Source organism: Hylobates moloch, unplaced genomic scaffold (assembly GCF_009828535.3).
Source record: "Hylobates moloch isolate HMO894 unplaced genomic scaffold, HMol_V3 SCAFFOLD_17, whole genome shotgun sequence".
NCBI classification, from domain to species: domain Eukaryota; kingdom Metazoa; phylum Chordata; class Mammalia; order Primates; family Hylobatidae; genus Hylobates; species Hylobates moloch.
Window position 1 is genome coordinate 79,536,652 of NW_026652292.1, and position 15,561 is coordinate 79,552,212.

The following is a 15,561-nucleotide window of genomic DNA, read 5'->3' on the forward strand; positions in this document are numbered from 1 at the left end:
TCCTGATGCCAGTTACATGAGGCCCTGCAGGCACCGGATGCCCACCCACTCCATGCCCAAGCTCAGCCTAACCAGGCTCCCCTCCATGAAGCCTGCCATAACCACCTTGCCGTCAGCATCCCGCCAGGCCTGCTCTTGGGGCCCTAAGCTTCTTCTCCACAGGTCTGTCCTCTTCCAGGCTGGCTCATCAGAGGTAAAAGTCACCGCTGGACATTCAAGGTCAGGCACCTTGTGGGCAGAGGACTGTGGCTCACACAGCATCCAGGTCTGCTTTGTGGGCACCTGACCCGTGAGCCACTCGCTTGGGCAGCTCCCATCCGCTCCTGGGTGCACGGGCAGGAGGCTTGGAGGCTGTGGCGCTGCACAGGTTCGGGTCCCCTCTCTGAGCCTTGGTGTCTCCATCTGAGGAAGGGAGGGCACCCTTCATCCCTGAGCAGCGGTGAACGAGAGGCCCCTTTGGTGGGTCTGAGCTGCAGACTTCAGAAGCAAGTGAGACGGGCCCGAGATGACCACAGAGGGCTTGCCATGAGGCCAGAGGGCTGGCCTGGCTTGTGGACTCGAGGTGCTGAGCCTCAACGTCCCTCAGGGTCAGGCCGCAGGATCCCCGTGTGCTCACGTGCAAGCTCCTCAACCCCCACATGCTCCCTGGCAGGACTGGATCATCCCTGTTCTTACAGATGAGGGAACTTGAAAATCAGAGAGGTTTCTCTTGTGCACAAGGTCACACAGCAAGGGACAGGCCGGGATTGAATTGTGGGTGGAGCAGCGCCCTCAGGCAGCACTCTCTGGGGCCCCCTCAGGTGCTCTTCTGGACAGTTCTGCGGCTTTGTATTCAGGGTGGCCACCTTCATGTCCCCCACCCCACAGAACGAATGCTGGGTCCCAGGAAGGAAGGCCACTGCTCAGACAGCTGTCCCCGGAGCCTTTGGGAAGACGCAGCCAATCACAAGCACAGATGGCGAGGCCGCTGCCTGGGAATGGGAGGCACGGGACTCTCACGCTGCTCCCAGGCACTAAGAGTCCACCGGGAGAAAAGCACACAGGTGACAGATCCGTGCTCCAGGGCCCTGAGCCTGTTCTCTGCGGGTCTGTCCTCTTCCAGCCTGGCTCATCAGAGGTCAAAGTCACTGCTGGACATTCCTTATGGGCAGAGGCCTGTGGCTCACACAGCGTCCGGGTCTGCTTTGTGGGCACCTGACCCGTGAGCCACTCGCTTGGGCAGCTGCCATCTGCTCTTGGGTGCACGGGCAGGAGGCTTGGAGGCTGTGGCGCTGCACAGCTTCGGTCCCCTCTCTGAGCCTTGGTGTCTCCATCTGAGGAAGACAGGCGCCCCTCATCCCTGAGCAGCGGTGAATGAAATGCCGGTTCAGCCGGACCGGGGAGGGGAGGCAGAGCTTCCGGTGTGGGGCTCTCCGGAACCCAGACAGCACTGGAGGAGGACAGAGGAGGCCCCTGGGGCTGTGGCTATGAGACAACGTGAGCTCTCAGAGGGACACGGGGTGCCACCCAGAGCCTGTGCTGCTACCTGCAGAACTGGGAGGCCGCACGCTGTCCAGTCCCCCGGCATGGATAAGCCTGCTGGGCACGGGGAGGCGTGGGGATTCCAGCTGAAAGCTGGTCTCCAGCCAACCCGATGGCAGCGAATGCTCCCTGGGGCTCCGGAGCCCAGCATGCTCTGCCCGGGGCCACTGTCCTCGGGGTGGTGTGTACCTCCAGGCACAGCATCTTCTCCTGGGCTGGGGTCCTCTCCCTGACCTCTGGGGCTCCCTCTGCTCTCTCTGGGGGCTCAGAGAGCACCCTGCCTGCCCAGCAGGAGGCCAGGCTTTCCAGAAAGGCCATCGCTGTGGCCCCAGCTGGTCACTCCTCCCTAACAGCCTCTGTACAGAGGGACCCTCCAGCCACCAGCTGGATGCCAAGGTGGCCACGCCTGAGCCCCCAGCTCTCCCTGGGCTGTCCCTCCACACCCTTTCCACAGGATGGGCCCTGCTGGCTGCCCCCTTCCCTGCTTCCCTGGCCCACTCCCTCTCCTGGCTTTCTCCCTCCTGGGCGCTCCTCCCCACTTCCTCTGTGGAGTCTCCTGCCCCACCGATAGCACCTTTCCACCTGCCCGCTTGTCAGCACACACATGTGCGTGCTCTCTGTCTCTTTTTCTCTCTTTCTCTCTCTCCTCCCAGCATTTTGCTGAGATGGGGAGATGGGAGGACGCTGACAAAGAGTAGGCTGGGGGCCAGGCAGGAGATCACACCTTATTTGAGTCTCAGACCTTCTTGAGAAAGGAACACAAACTCAGGACACAGCCACGTGCTCGCAGTCGGATGGCTGGGGCTACCAAATCCCACAGTTCCAGTCCCATCTGGGAGCCGGGGACCCTCAGTCTCTGCCTCCAGCCTGAACCTCTGCTCTGAGCTCCGTCTGCCCCCTGGCAACCCCTCTGGACGTCTCAGGCTCTCCAAGCCAACATGAAGACACCCACCTGTTCTCATCCCATCTCTGAATAAAGGTGGCCTCTGCCAGCCTGTACCAGAGCCAACCCAGTGTCTTCTTTGATTCCGTCACCCCCGCAGCCAGTGGTTCCCGAGCTGCCGCCATGTGGGCCCTGACAGTGAGATCCTTCCAGGGATCCCCGCTGCTTTTGTGGGCGCCACAGTTCCTCTCACCCTGGCTGGGCAGCCTCCAGTCCACTGTGCAGCTGCCTTCTGATGTTTTAAACACGGAAAATGCAACATCTCCTCTCACACTCGTGTCGTGCTGACGTCCCCCTCCCTGGCACTGTGTTCCAGACCTTTCCTGATTGGACCTCGGCCTGCTTCCACCAGCTTCTGGCAAGTCCCCCCTCCGCCACCCTCACTGTCTTGGTTTCCCAAGGCAGTCCTGCTTCTGCCTCCAGACCTGTCTACTGGCTGTCTGTGCTGCTTAAACCCTGAGTCAGGCCAGGCCTGGGTCCTCCCAAGGGCACACAAACTGCTCTGTGACCTGACGCATGGCCCTCACTGTTCTTCCAACCCACGGCCCAGCCTCCACCCTGGGGGAGGTGGAATGCCCTCCCCCATATACTGGCCCTATTCAAGGCTATACCCGCTTCAAGCCATGCCAGGTACCATCTCTCTGCCCTGACTACTTACTGTATTTGAAAGTGCACCCTTCCCCCAGCCCTCTCTAGCCCTCTTAGCACAGGACACTGATATAACTCGCTTTCAGTTTGTTTCTCTCTGTCTCCCAGCCCCCAGTAGAATGTCAGCTCCCCAGACAGGGAACTTTGTCTGTTTTGGCCTCTGCTCTGTCCCCAGCACCCAGAACAGCACTGGGACACACCAAGTGCTCATGAAATACAGAGAGATGCCCCTTGGCTCACCACGGGCTCATCACATCCCATAAACCCAGTAAGATGAAAAGATCATAAGTCAAAAACGCATTGAATGCACCTAACCTAGCAAACATCATGGCTTAGCCCAGCCTGCCTTAAACATGCTCAGAAACCTGCATTAGCCTTTGGCCAGGCAGAGTCATCTAGTGCACAGCCTGGAGCATCATAGAGGGCTGGCCGTCTCGTGTCATTCGCTGAATGCTGCACTGCGAGTGAGAAACAGAATGGGTGTGTGGGTACTGGCGGGTGTGTGGGTACTGAGGTTTGCTTTCTATCCAATATATATCGCTTTCACGCCAGCGGAAAGTCACACAGCCCCATGTCAGAAGTTGGGGACTGCCTGCATCTGTTGACCGGCAGCTCCCACCCACTGTCTCTGGACCACTATGCTCTTCTTCTAGTTTTCTTTTCTTTTTTTTTTTGGAGACGGAGTCTCGCTCTGTCATCCTCCAGGCTGGAGTGCAATGGTGCAATCTTGGCTCACTGTAACCTCTGCCTCCCGGGATCAAGCGATTCTCCTGCCTCAGCCTCCCAAGTAGCTGAGATTACAGGCAACCTCCACCATGCCTGGCTGATTTTTTGTGTTTAGCAGAGACAGGGTTTCACCATGTTGGTCAGGCTGGTCTCAAACTGCTGACCTCAGGTGATCTGCCCGCCTTGGCCTCCCAAAGTGCTGGGATTACAGGCGTGAGCCACTGTGCCTGGCCCTCTTCTTCCAGTTGTGATGTCTGCATATTCCACCCCTAGGGGGTCTCACATCTCTAAGCCTGAGCCAGGCGCCCTGCTGGTCCCACCAGATACCCTCACGAGATCGACAGTAGCACGTCAGGGAGGCTCTTCCTTCCACCACGGACTAAGGAATGCAAGAAGAACTCTTCTGCCCCATCCTGCAGCTCCAGAGGAGTAAAAGGGGAAAGGAGGAAGGCCACCTCTGCCCTGGCCTCCACCCGCCACCTTCCCTTCTGATGCCAGGAACAGAAAAGCTGCAGCAGGTTCGCTGTCTCCTAACCCTCCCTCCCAATGGGCTCCAAGACCAGGCAGCGGGGAGACAAGCAGAGACAAGCACGTCCCACCAGACATGGGACTCCGCCCGGTCCCATAGCGAGAGGACACACAGAAGGTGACAGAAAATGCCAAGCCACAGGTAGGTTGGGGGTGAAGTGCCCCCCACTGGGGCCTCCCCTGTGCTGCTGTGGTGGTTAATTCAGAGCTTTCCTGACCCCCTCTCCAACCTGGCCAGACCACCCTTGGCTCCCGCCCTCCCACCTCTCACACATGCCTCATGTGCTGGGATTGGAGAAAAGGGTCCTATTCCCTTCGGAAGTGCTGGGTCCTTTCTAGGGGCCACTGAGTCCTCTGGGCAGTGCCTCGAGCTGCCCAGGGGGTTTGTATCATGCTGACACGCCTCTGACCTTCGAGGGTGGGACATGGGAGACCTCAAAAGAGAGGATGGGGCCTCAAGGGGCTAGGAATGTGGGACCCCAGGCAGCTGCAGGCCCTACCGCCGGGGACGTGGAGTCCACACCACCTTGTGTTCCTCCCCCAAGGCAGCGAGCCTTGTCCTAGAAATCTTCTTATAACATAAAATCAATAGCCTCCCTTCCTGTGCAGAAATCAGGTGCACTGATAATATAAACTACTCTGCACATAGCCCAGATAATGCCCTGTGTGTAATATAAACAGGAACAGCAAGGCAGTCAATAATAAAATATAGATTTCACTATGACGCCCTCTTTGGAGGGGTGGCAGTGCCTGCTGGGAACTAATGGGATGGGGATGGCTCCCTGGTTTGTCACTGCCATAAAGTCCTCTGGCTTCCCTGCTGGGGAACTGGGACTGGGCCACGCTCACCACTGCCTCTCCACTGCCTAGCACCATGTCCAGCACATAGTAGGTGCTCAGTAAGTATTTGGTGGAGGGATGGATGAATGACTGAATGATGAATTCAGTCCCAGGTGAGATGTGCAGATGGTGTTGTGGGTGAGATGAGTTTGTGATAGGGCCCTTGCAAAGCCAAAGAGGTGCCCGGCGGGCAGGCGGCGGCGGGATGCGCGTGTGCTCGCTCTGTCGGCGTCTCTGCCTCTCCCAGCTCCCTGCACGCTTCTCCAGATCAGGGGCTGCTCTCGTCTTCTCTGTCCCCCTCGGCGCCCCGCTCAGCGTCTGGCACAGAGTGGGTGCTCAATAAATACCCGTTGAATGTAATGCATTTCAATTCAACAGACATTTATTGAGTGCCCACTGTGTTGGGTGTCACAATCCTACCTTCCTTGGGCGCGCTACAGATGGACGTCCCGGGGTGCAGGTGGCGTGCCTTGCTGTGTGCAAATGCTTTGTTCAGTCAAAGTTGTGTGCAAATGGAACTGGTGCCCATGGACTCAGGTCTGGGGGCTACTTGGTGATAATCAAAAGAACCCCGAGAGAAAAGGGTGGCTGGCTCTCAGTCTCCGTGTGCTCCCCTTCCCGCCTGGATTCCTCAGGAGGCCGCAGATGGCAAGGCTCACCTGATCCAGGCACAGCCGGCAGCCTGGGTCCTCGGTCCTCGCTGCCATTTCCATGCAAATTGGGAAACAAGGCAATGCCATCGGGATGGAAATAAAGGCACAATCAGAATGGTTAGACACAGCGGGTTTCCTGCTCAGAGGAAGTGACGTTAGAACACCAGGAGAAAGTGAAGGAAGGACAGCATCATAGCCACATCTTCATAAGCAGGCACGGCCAGGGGGAGGACACATATGTCTGTGCTGGAGCAGAGTCTCCCCGGGGAATTCATGAATGCAGCACGGGCCATCGGGGTCCTGCAGACCCAGCACGCCAGGAAGGAGGCAGCCGCAGCCTACGTGCATCTGCACAGGCAGCCTGGGGACAAGACTGTGACGGCAAGAGGTGGGGCTGGCACACATGCCCTTGCTGCTGAGTGACCACCTGACATTCACACACCCAACATGGCCTCCGGGCCTCGCAGGGCCGGCCACCCGCCAGCCTCGTGTGCTCCTGGGGCAACTCCAGGGCACCTACTTTCTGGCATTTTCAAACGAGGAAGCAGTGCACGAGGTGAAGGCCACACGTGCAGGTCACACAGAGTATCAGGGGCACGGGGGTCACAGCGGGCAGCCCGTCTCTAGTCCGGCTTCTCCCACACAGCACCCCCCCTCCTCTCTTAGTCCTGAGCCACAGGCAGGCCACAAACGTCAGTAGGAATTCTGGGGACAGTAGTTGGCCTCCCGGAAAAGTCTGTGGGGAGGTCATCAAGTAGGGGAGGTCATCAAGTGGGGGAGGTCATCAAGTGGGGGAGGTCATCAGTACGGCCCCAGCCTTGCAGAGTTCTGCCGGCCACCTGGCAAGGGAAGGACTGAACGCTGAACGATGCCATCTTGAGATCCCCAAACACTGATTTCCTGGTTCCCAGGGCAAATGCCTTGATGCTGGGACACTGAGCAAGGTGGGGAGCGTGCTGCGGGGGGAGCTCTCCCCCTCTGAACACAACGGCATCTGACACGCGAGTGCAGGGCAGAGGGGCCACGAGCTAGGCCAATGTTCCCTGACCCGCAGGCAGGTGCTGCACCAGCCGGGGGCAGGGATTCCTGGGATCCGAGAGAGAGGGACCGGAGGACTGGCATGCAGCTGCCCACGGGGGCACAGGGAGGTGCGCGTGGACCAGCCCCATAGCCCCCTTGGTTTGCCTGCAGATGAGATGGGCAGTTCCTCTGGAAGGAGCAAGCTGCCATCTGGGGTGAACCCCTCTCCCTCTGGGGGATTTTTTTGGGGGAGTGGCTTTCCCATGGTGACATCAGCTTTGTGCCTGAATGCTGGGATCTCGGTATTTACAAAGCTGCACCCCAGGCGGGGGCAGAGGCCCGAGAGGTGCACAGACACCTGCTTACAGAGATCATACACAAGCAACACACCTTTCTTTGTTTAAAGTGATTATTTAACACATCGTTTCCAAGCTTCTGTGTCTTCACTCTTTCCCGTCACATTGAAACACTTTTCTACTTTTGTTGTTAAGTAAGACGGTTTACAGTTTGCAGGCATGAGGATGAGGATGAGGATGAGGAACAGTTTCCGTTTACTGAGCAGCTACTATGGCCGGCCGAACGCCACACACATACCCAGTTCCAGTCTCCTAACACCTGGCCCCCATTACACGACGGGTCAGTGGTGAGCTCAGATTTGAACTTGGGACTGCCTCACTGCAAAGCCAGGTCTTTCTTCTGCTCTCACACCCCTATTCATCCTCTCCCAGCCCCTGCTTCCAAGCTAAGCCCAAGCCTTGCCCATTGAAAACTGCCCCCAGCCCAGCTGAGACCCGCAGGCCACTTCTGGGAGGTGCTGAGTGAGCGCTTGCTACTGGTTTTCACCTGTGATTTACAGCGGCTGGAAGCAAACAGCATTATCTGGAGTTTTCTCTACATTTGAAAATCACTCCTGATTCAGTCTTCAAAACACCCCTAGGGTCAGGCAGACGCCATCACTGTCTCTCTATGAAGTCTGAGGCTGTGCCTCGTTCAGGATGAGTCACAGGGGACAGGGATGGTGCCCGTCACCAACTCCAAGTCTGCACTCATCAGCCGGACCATGCCCATGTCTGCTCTGGAGGGAACAGGCCCTGACTCCCACCTGGCAGCCCGGACGCCTTTCTCCTAAACGGCCCAGGAGCAGATCTGGGTTTCTGCATTCTTGCAGGCCCTGGAGATGTGTGAGGGGACATGCAGGCGTGGCCCTCGTGAGCACACTGGCTCAGGGACAGTTCTTGGGAAGCCGGCAAACTGCAAAAGCCCCATATTTCCTTCCGGTCGGTCCTTAGATTTGCGGGCTTTGCTTTTATGCTTTTTAACAGGCAAGGCTGAGATTTGGGGGGATTGCTCTGAGTTATGGGGCCCCTTTGCTGCGAGGCTTTTTGTGCACATCACAGCTCTTTCTTCAAAAGAACCACTCACGTGAGTGAAAGCTGTCCCCTGCCATCCTTTGGAGAGGGTCTCTGTCAGTCCCGCTGCTGTGGGACAAGGACTGGCTGTCCAGGTCTGGAGAGTTGGTCCTCGTGTGTACATCCCCCTTGAGCATCAGCCAGCTGCTCTTCTGCTGAAGGTAAAAAACAAAGTCATGCGAATTTCAAGGTCACCTGCAACAGTGGGAACATCTCACTGGACCCTTCTTGTAGGTTCCTTACCTTCTAACATACGAGCTGACCCCACTGTGAGAAAACTCAATATGTGAGAAACGCAGCTTTCAATAAAAATCTTGCCATTTAGTGAGACCTATCCAGATGCTATACAGGTACATGGAGCATCTGGGGGAAATGGAGCTGCCCCATCTTACGGACACAGCCACCGAGGCTCTGGGAGGCCAGGGGCCCACAGGGCTCCGCACAGGGAGAATGAGGGCCCAAGTCCAGCCTCGGGCTCTCCCTACACACAGCCCTGCTTTCCAGCCCTAGCACAGGTAAAGCCCAGCCTGCAGCCTCCTTTTGTCACGAATGCGTTGTTGGAACACGGAGATGCCTGTTCGTGCCTCGGCTCCGGCTGCGTTCACAGAGTTCGGTAGCTGCATCGGAGATGGTACAGCCCACAAAGCCAAAAGTACTTACTCTCTGGCCCTTTATGAAAAACATCTGCTGAACCTATCCTAGAATATGGATGCCCCAGGGATGCACTTTGATTTATTTCCCTTTCACGATACACATCTCTTCAGTCACAGAACCATAACCAAGCCACACGGGCATATACCCAGGACCTCGGTAGGAGACGTGTGCGTCCTAAATGTAGGAAGGAAACTGATGGAAGGGCCTCCTACCTTTGGCCTCGCAGGGCCCCTAAGGAACAGAATGTAAGAGAAAGATTCAAAGTCTCACAAAACCGATTTCTTTCTGAGCAAGGCTGTTCTAAACCAGATCTGCTCCCTGGAATTACCTTCCTGTTATCCTGCTCGAAGCTTCCATCCTCCCCATCTGATCGCCTGGCAGCTGGAAGGGAAAAATCCATTTGTAAAGGCAACACATCATTGATTGTGGGTTTCTGCCTCATGGTTTCCCATATTACAGTTATGCTCAAAAATGAAAAATCAATCAAAGAGAAGGTCAGTAGTATGAATGCCTTTCAAAGGGCAAGGAACAAGGTAAGCTGGAGGAGGCCCCCAGGGATCACGGCCCAGGGAGCATCAGCAGCAGGGGTGTGAAGTGAGCCCTGATTTCAGTTCTAGCCAAACACCCACACAGAGCAGAGTCACGTTTTCAGATGTAGCAACTTGGCTTTTTGATTTTCTTTTGTTTTTTGTTTTTTCGAGATGGAGTCTCGCTCTGTCACCCAGGCTGGAGTGCAGTGGTGTGATCTCGGCTCACTGCAACCTCCGCCTCCCGGGTTCAAGCGATTCTCCTGCCTCAGCCACCCGGTAGCTGGGATTACAGGTGTGCACCACCATGCCTGGATAAGTTTTATATTTTTGGAAGAGATGGGGTTTTGCCATGTTGGCCGGGCTGGTCTTGAACTCTTGACCTCAAGTAATCCACGTGCCTCAGCCTCCCAAACTGCCGGGATTACAGGCATGAGCCACCGCACCTGGCCCACTTGGCCTTTTGAGAACACGCATTTTAAAAACCTCCCACGTAACACAAGGTCTCAGTCGTGGAGGCCTACGTGTCTGACTTGGGCAAGGGGCTCTGGATACTCCACTGACTACCCCGTCCACCCCCGCAGGGAGAAGCTTCGCGCCATTTCACAGATCGGGAGACTGAGGCTCAGGGACATGGTATACCTCGCCCAAGGTCACGGGCGAGTGGGCGGTAGGGGCCGACATGAGCCCAGGCCTTCTGAGTCCAAGGTCCTTCCCTGTCTGCCCCACCTGGCTAAGTGCTGCTGGCAAACTGCAAAATGGTGACGGGTTCTGCTACTGGAAGACGTCCACGAAGAGCAGTCAGGAAATGACAAAATTACAGAATGCAACCAGAAATGGACTCAATGAAACAGAACAAGCAAAAGTCCGTTTTGCAACAGTTCCTTTACCAAGAATACCATCTGCAGCTGAGCAACGAGGCATCTGGATTTTCCATTCGCCTTTTTGTTGGGGGTTGTCACCCAGCTGGGCTGACATTTCCAGCCAAGAATGAGCAAATAAATCACACAAGGCCATGCTGACATTTCTCGGCATCCAATTTAGTACGTAAAGACCCACACCTTGTGTATCCCTTACAGAAGCACTGACCGCATGCACTGAACAATTACACAAAAACCCGTCTCCGTCCCCAGCCCGCCATGAAGACCCAGGCCTCAGGAAGGACACGCCGAGGTGGGCTTCTTACCTGCAGCGGGCGGCGGGCTCGGGCCCGTCTGTCTTTTGCCGTACCCTGCCTCCTGCACCACCAAGGACAAGACTGATACCAGGCCAGAGAGCTTGGAAATTTGGGATTGGGCTACAGGACCTTGACAAGATAAGGCCAAAATTGAAGACTGAGCAGTTCCGTTCCGAATACACTGACATCTCGTTACTCTCAGCGGCTACCTGTTTCTCCTTCTTCCGGGAGAGACAGTGATTTTCAGCATGAAAATACAAAGCCCTGCTCTCCCCACTCACAGAGGCAAATCAACGCCAAGCCTGCTCAAGAAGCGCTTAATGGAGAGGCAGAGGGGGCAGGGAGCTCCGGGGGACGCATGCCCGCAGCTGGACTCTCCTGTTGCCCAGACAACAGCCGCCGCCCGGCAGCGGAGCCCTTGAGTGTGCGGCCATACATCAGCCATGACTCCTGGCAGCTGCCCAGCATGTCCCAGGGAGAAGGCAGGCCAGGGACTACTTGGAGCTCTAAGAGCACAGCCATTGTTCAAGCCAGAGAAGGGCCCTGGGGCTGAGTTGGCTGGCAAAAATAAGTGCATCGTTTCCTGAAAAGCCAGGAGGCTGGAAAGTGGATCACCACTCTTGGAATAATCTGCACGTGCATGGACAATTAAGTTGCTCCAGCTGAAGGGCCCTTGGGCACCTGAAATCCCAGCCCTTGGAATTCAGGCCTGGGTCCCCAGAGGCCAGCCTGGCTTCAGGGACTTTCCTCGGCCATGGAAGATGGGTTGACTGACACATTCTGGCTGAAAAGCCATCTCAGGTCTCCAAACAGCCCCCGCCATCTGAGAGAGGGATGCTTTGCCAAGATTTAGCAAGTTTCCTCTGCAAACACTGCCAACTCCTCCAGATGTGCACAGTTTAACTAGACTTGTACCAACGGCTTTTTAAAAAGCAGTTTGCTAGCCCACAAAACAGACGACTGAGCCTCTTGAGAACTAGGAGCTTGGCTAGGAAAAGATAGGAAACTGGCACTTCGGATTATTGGTGGCTTGCTTCCATAACAGCTCTGAGCCTCAGTTTCCTCATCTGCAAAATGGGCAAAGGATGCCCACCCCTCCATGTTGTGAGGATCACATGAGATAACCTGCATGGATGCTGGGACATAATAGGAAACTCAGCTTACAGGTTTGAAAAATTAGGAATAAACAAGAGGCTAACTTTGAGGCTAATTTGCAGCATGCTGCTTTGGGATGTCAGAAAAAGATCAACTCAGGACAATCAGAGAAAGAGAGTTTAATATGTCTTTTGTATCACACAGGCAGCTCCTTCTGAGTTCTGGAATGCATTTGCCAATGAGGAACCCTTTTGGGAAAGGCTGGCTTTCTACTCCCTGTATTCCTTGGGAAATCTTTGGTTGGAGGCATCTGAATGAAAGTAAGAGGTCTCAATATTTTTTTTTCTGGATACAGAACTGGCCTGCCTTTCCTCCTTCCCAAACCCCACCTTATAATTCATTCATATCTGAACATCCATGCCAGCCTGTGTGCATCCCTTACTGCTTTATTCCTTTCCATATACTTATTCATTCACCCTTTTACCTACTTATCCATGCACCCACTCCTTTAACTATCTGTCCATTCATCCATCCAGCCAGCCATCCACCCATCCATCCAGCCACCACCCATCCATCTACCCATCCATCCACCCATCCTTCACCCATCCATCCATCCATCCATCCATCCATCCACCCACCCATCCACCCATCCACCCATCTACCTAACTACCATTCATCTAACTACCCATCCATCCATCTACCCATCCACCTGCCTATACATCCATCTGTCCATTCATCCAGCCAGCCATCCACCCATCCACCATTCCATCCACCCATCACCCATCCATCTAACCATCCATTGACCCATCCTTCACCCATCCATCCATCCTTCCACCCACCCACCCATCCACCCATCTATTCATCTATCTATCCATCCGTCCATCTACCCATCCACCCACCTATACATTCATCTGTCCATTCACATTCATCCATCCGCCCACCCATCAACCCACCCATTCATCCATTTACCCATTGATCCATCCATCCTTCACCCATCCATCCATCCACCCATCCATCCATCCATCCATCCATCCATCCATCCATCCACCCACCCACCCATCCACCCATCTATCAATCCATCCATCCACCCACTCACCCATCTATCCACTGCTCATCCATCCACCCATTCTTCACCCATCCATCCAGCCAGCCACCCAACCATCCATCTACCCATCCATCCACCCACCACCCACCCATCCATCTATCCATTCACTTGTGCCTTCACTTATTTTGATATTTATTCATCCAGCTTCCACTTATCTACTCACTCACCTACTCATCCATCCATCCACCCACCTACCCACATTCACGCATCCATCCATCCACTCGCCCACCCATTCATCAATTCCTCTCTTTGTCCACTTCATTTCTCTGCCCACTGATGCATCCATTCATCCATGTAGCCCTTAATCCATCGATCAGTCCATCTACCCTCTGTTCACCCTTAGCCCCTCAACCTTTATCCCCATCTCCCTGTGCTGAGTGCCTACTGTGCACTGTACTGTCTTAAGAATGGGGAATGCAGAAAAAACTCAGACATGACCCTTGTCTTTCAGAAGCTCACAGGCCAGTAGAGTCGAGGCAGAGGTGGATGAGAAGGTTTCTATACATAACAAGGGCTTTGATGGGAAGAGCAAAGTCAACACAGAGACACTTCCCTGAGAACATGCATGTGATAAGCACTTACTGAATACCTACTCATCCGATAAGCACTGTATTGTGGTCTGGATAAACATTTTTCCTTTTTTTTTTTTTTTTTGAGATGGATTCTCACTCTGTTGCCCAGGCTGGAGTGCAATGGCGCAATCTCGGCTCACTGCAACCTCTGCCTCCCGGGTTCAAGCGATTCTCCTGCCTCAGCCTCCCGAGTAGCTGGGATTACAGGTGATCACCACCACGCCCGGCTAATTTTTTGCATTTTTAGTTGAGACGGGGTTTTACCATGTTGGTCAGGCTGGTCTTGAACTACTGACCTCAGGTGATCCACCTGCCTCAGCCTCACAAAGTGCTGGGATTACAGGTGTGAGTCACTGCACCCAGCCCTTGGGTAAACATTTGTAAAGCATGTTAACAGATAATAATAGATGCTATGAACCTCATTTACAGATGGGGAGACTGAGGTCTGGAGTCTAAGGTCACATAGCTGGTGATTGGAATCTTGTCTGTCTGACCCTGAAGCCAGAGCTGGAGCCACTTTGTCCTCCACGTCAGATGTGTAAATTTTCAGACTCAGGGCTGCATCGCCACCGACTTTGCTTCCTGTGACTTGTACAAATCCACTTCCCACAGAGCAGCTGAAGAGAGATGCTTCCAGGGAAAGGGCCGCATCTGATGAGTCTCTGCACTCCCTTCGGTGACCGATGTGCCAACCTGCAGCCTCAGGTGCACGGAGGAAGTGAGTGAGATGGACACGGCACAAGGGCCCCGTGTTTCCAAGGGAGGGCCCTACCAGCTCCCTCTTTGCCAGCGTCAACACACTGACAGCTCTAACCTCCAAGGATCTCTTGCCCATGTCCAGGGGGCCAGCAGAGGTGAGACAGCTGTTCCGCCACTGTGCCAGGGGTGCCAGCCAAGGCTCTGCAGCCAGCAAGTGGTCTCCGCCATGCTCCTCACCAGTTTTCTCTGCCTCCAGTGCAGAATCATTCCTGAGACTGCAAGAGCCTGAGGCAAGTCTGGGACTCTGGCAGCCGGGAGCCAGGACCGGCACCCCGGCAGGTGTTCTCTCTGACAAGGGAAGGAGCTGACAGCAACTGGGGACGGTGATCGGGGCTTCACCTCTTAGGCCAGAGAAAGACGTCCTCTCCACTCCTGGGACTTCGAATAGCTGTGCAGGAGGTTTTGAGGATTTGTCCCCTCCTATGTCTTCCAGACTCAGCCTTTAAGGAGTGGACCCATCAACAGGAATTTTTTCTGTTCTTCTCAGAATAATCTCTATCTCTACAATTCACATTGAATTGGAATGACATTGAGAGGGAGAGAGAGAGGCAGAGGGAGAGAGAGAATGTGTGTGTGTGTATGTGAGTGAGTGAGTGTGTGGGCAGGGCCCAGAGCATGGGTGTTGGAAACTAGAAACCTAGCTGAGCCTCTCACCTGTCCGGCCGTGGGGAAATCCGCGAGAATCTCAGCTCCACAGGGTCGGGGGAATGCAGGGTCACCCACGTATCCCCAGCACTGGGACGAGCCTAGCACATAGTGGGGTGGGTGCTTGAAAAACACCCCTTGGACAAATTAATGAAAAAGTCACTTAAATCCCTCCACGCTGGGGTTTCCCCTCTCTTGAGTCAGAATAAGAACCTCTGCTCCCTGGTTGATGTCAGGATGGAAAAAGACTCCAGAGGACAAGGAAAGTGGGCCCGGAGTGTCGGCCCCAGCCAGCGCATTGCCTCCCTCCCTCTCTCCTTCCGGCCTCCCTCTCTTCCACTTTTCTTCCTTCCTTCCTTCCTCCCTCCCTCCCTTCCTTCCTTCCTTCTTTTTTTTCTTTTTTTGACAGAGTCTCGTTCTGTCACCCAGGCTGGAGTGCAATGGCACTATCTCAGCTCACTGCAACCTCCACCTCCCAGGTTCAAGCAATTCTCGTACTTCAGCCTCCCGAGTAGCTGGGATTACAGGCGCCGGCCACCACGCCCGGCTAATTTTTATATTTTTAGTAGAGACGGGGTTTCACCATGTTGGCCAGGCTGGTCTCAAATGCTTGACCTCAGGTGATCCATTCACCTCAGCCTCCCAAAGTGCTGGGATTACAGGCGTGAGCCACCGTGCCCGGCTCGTCTTCCACCTTTCTAGGACGCCCTCTCTGCATTCTCTGCACTGCAGAAGGAGA

At 55.0% G+C, this 15,561-nt stretch overlaps 1 protein-coding gene across 4 annotated transcripts in view; it reads right to left on the bottom strand.

Annotated features, from left to right (window-relative positions):
* The window catches only part of ABLIM2 (actin binding LIM protein family member 2), a 190,650-nt gene that overhangs the window by 33,421 nt on the left and 141,668 nt on the right, over nt 1-15,561 (bottom strand). For 2 of the 4 annotated variants that reach the window (XR_009210478.1, XM_058430059.1), the window contains 2 exons: nt 9,271-9,323; nt 8,302-8,443 (listed from right to left, as the gene is read on the bottom strand). Coding sequence is in view for 2 of the 4 variants with exons in the window: in XM_058430059.1 (XP_058286042.1) it covers nt 8,302-8,443; nt 9,271-9,323 (195 nt within the window). In the remaining 2 variants the exon portion in view is untranslated. Of the gene's footprint in view, nt 1-8,078; nt 8,444-9,270; nt 9,324-10,655; nt 10,776-15,561 lie in introns of those variants that run through there. The other 2 variants (XR_009210479.1, XM_058430058.1) reach the window with 2 other exon arrangements.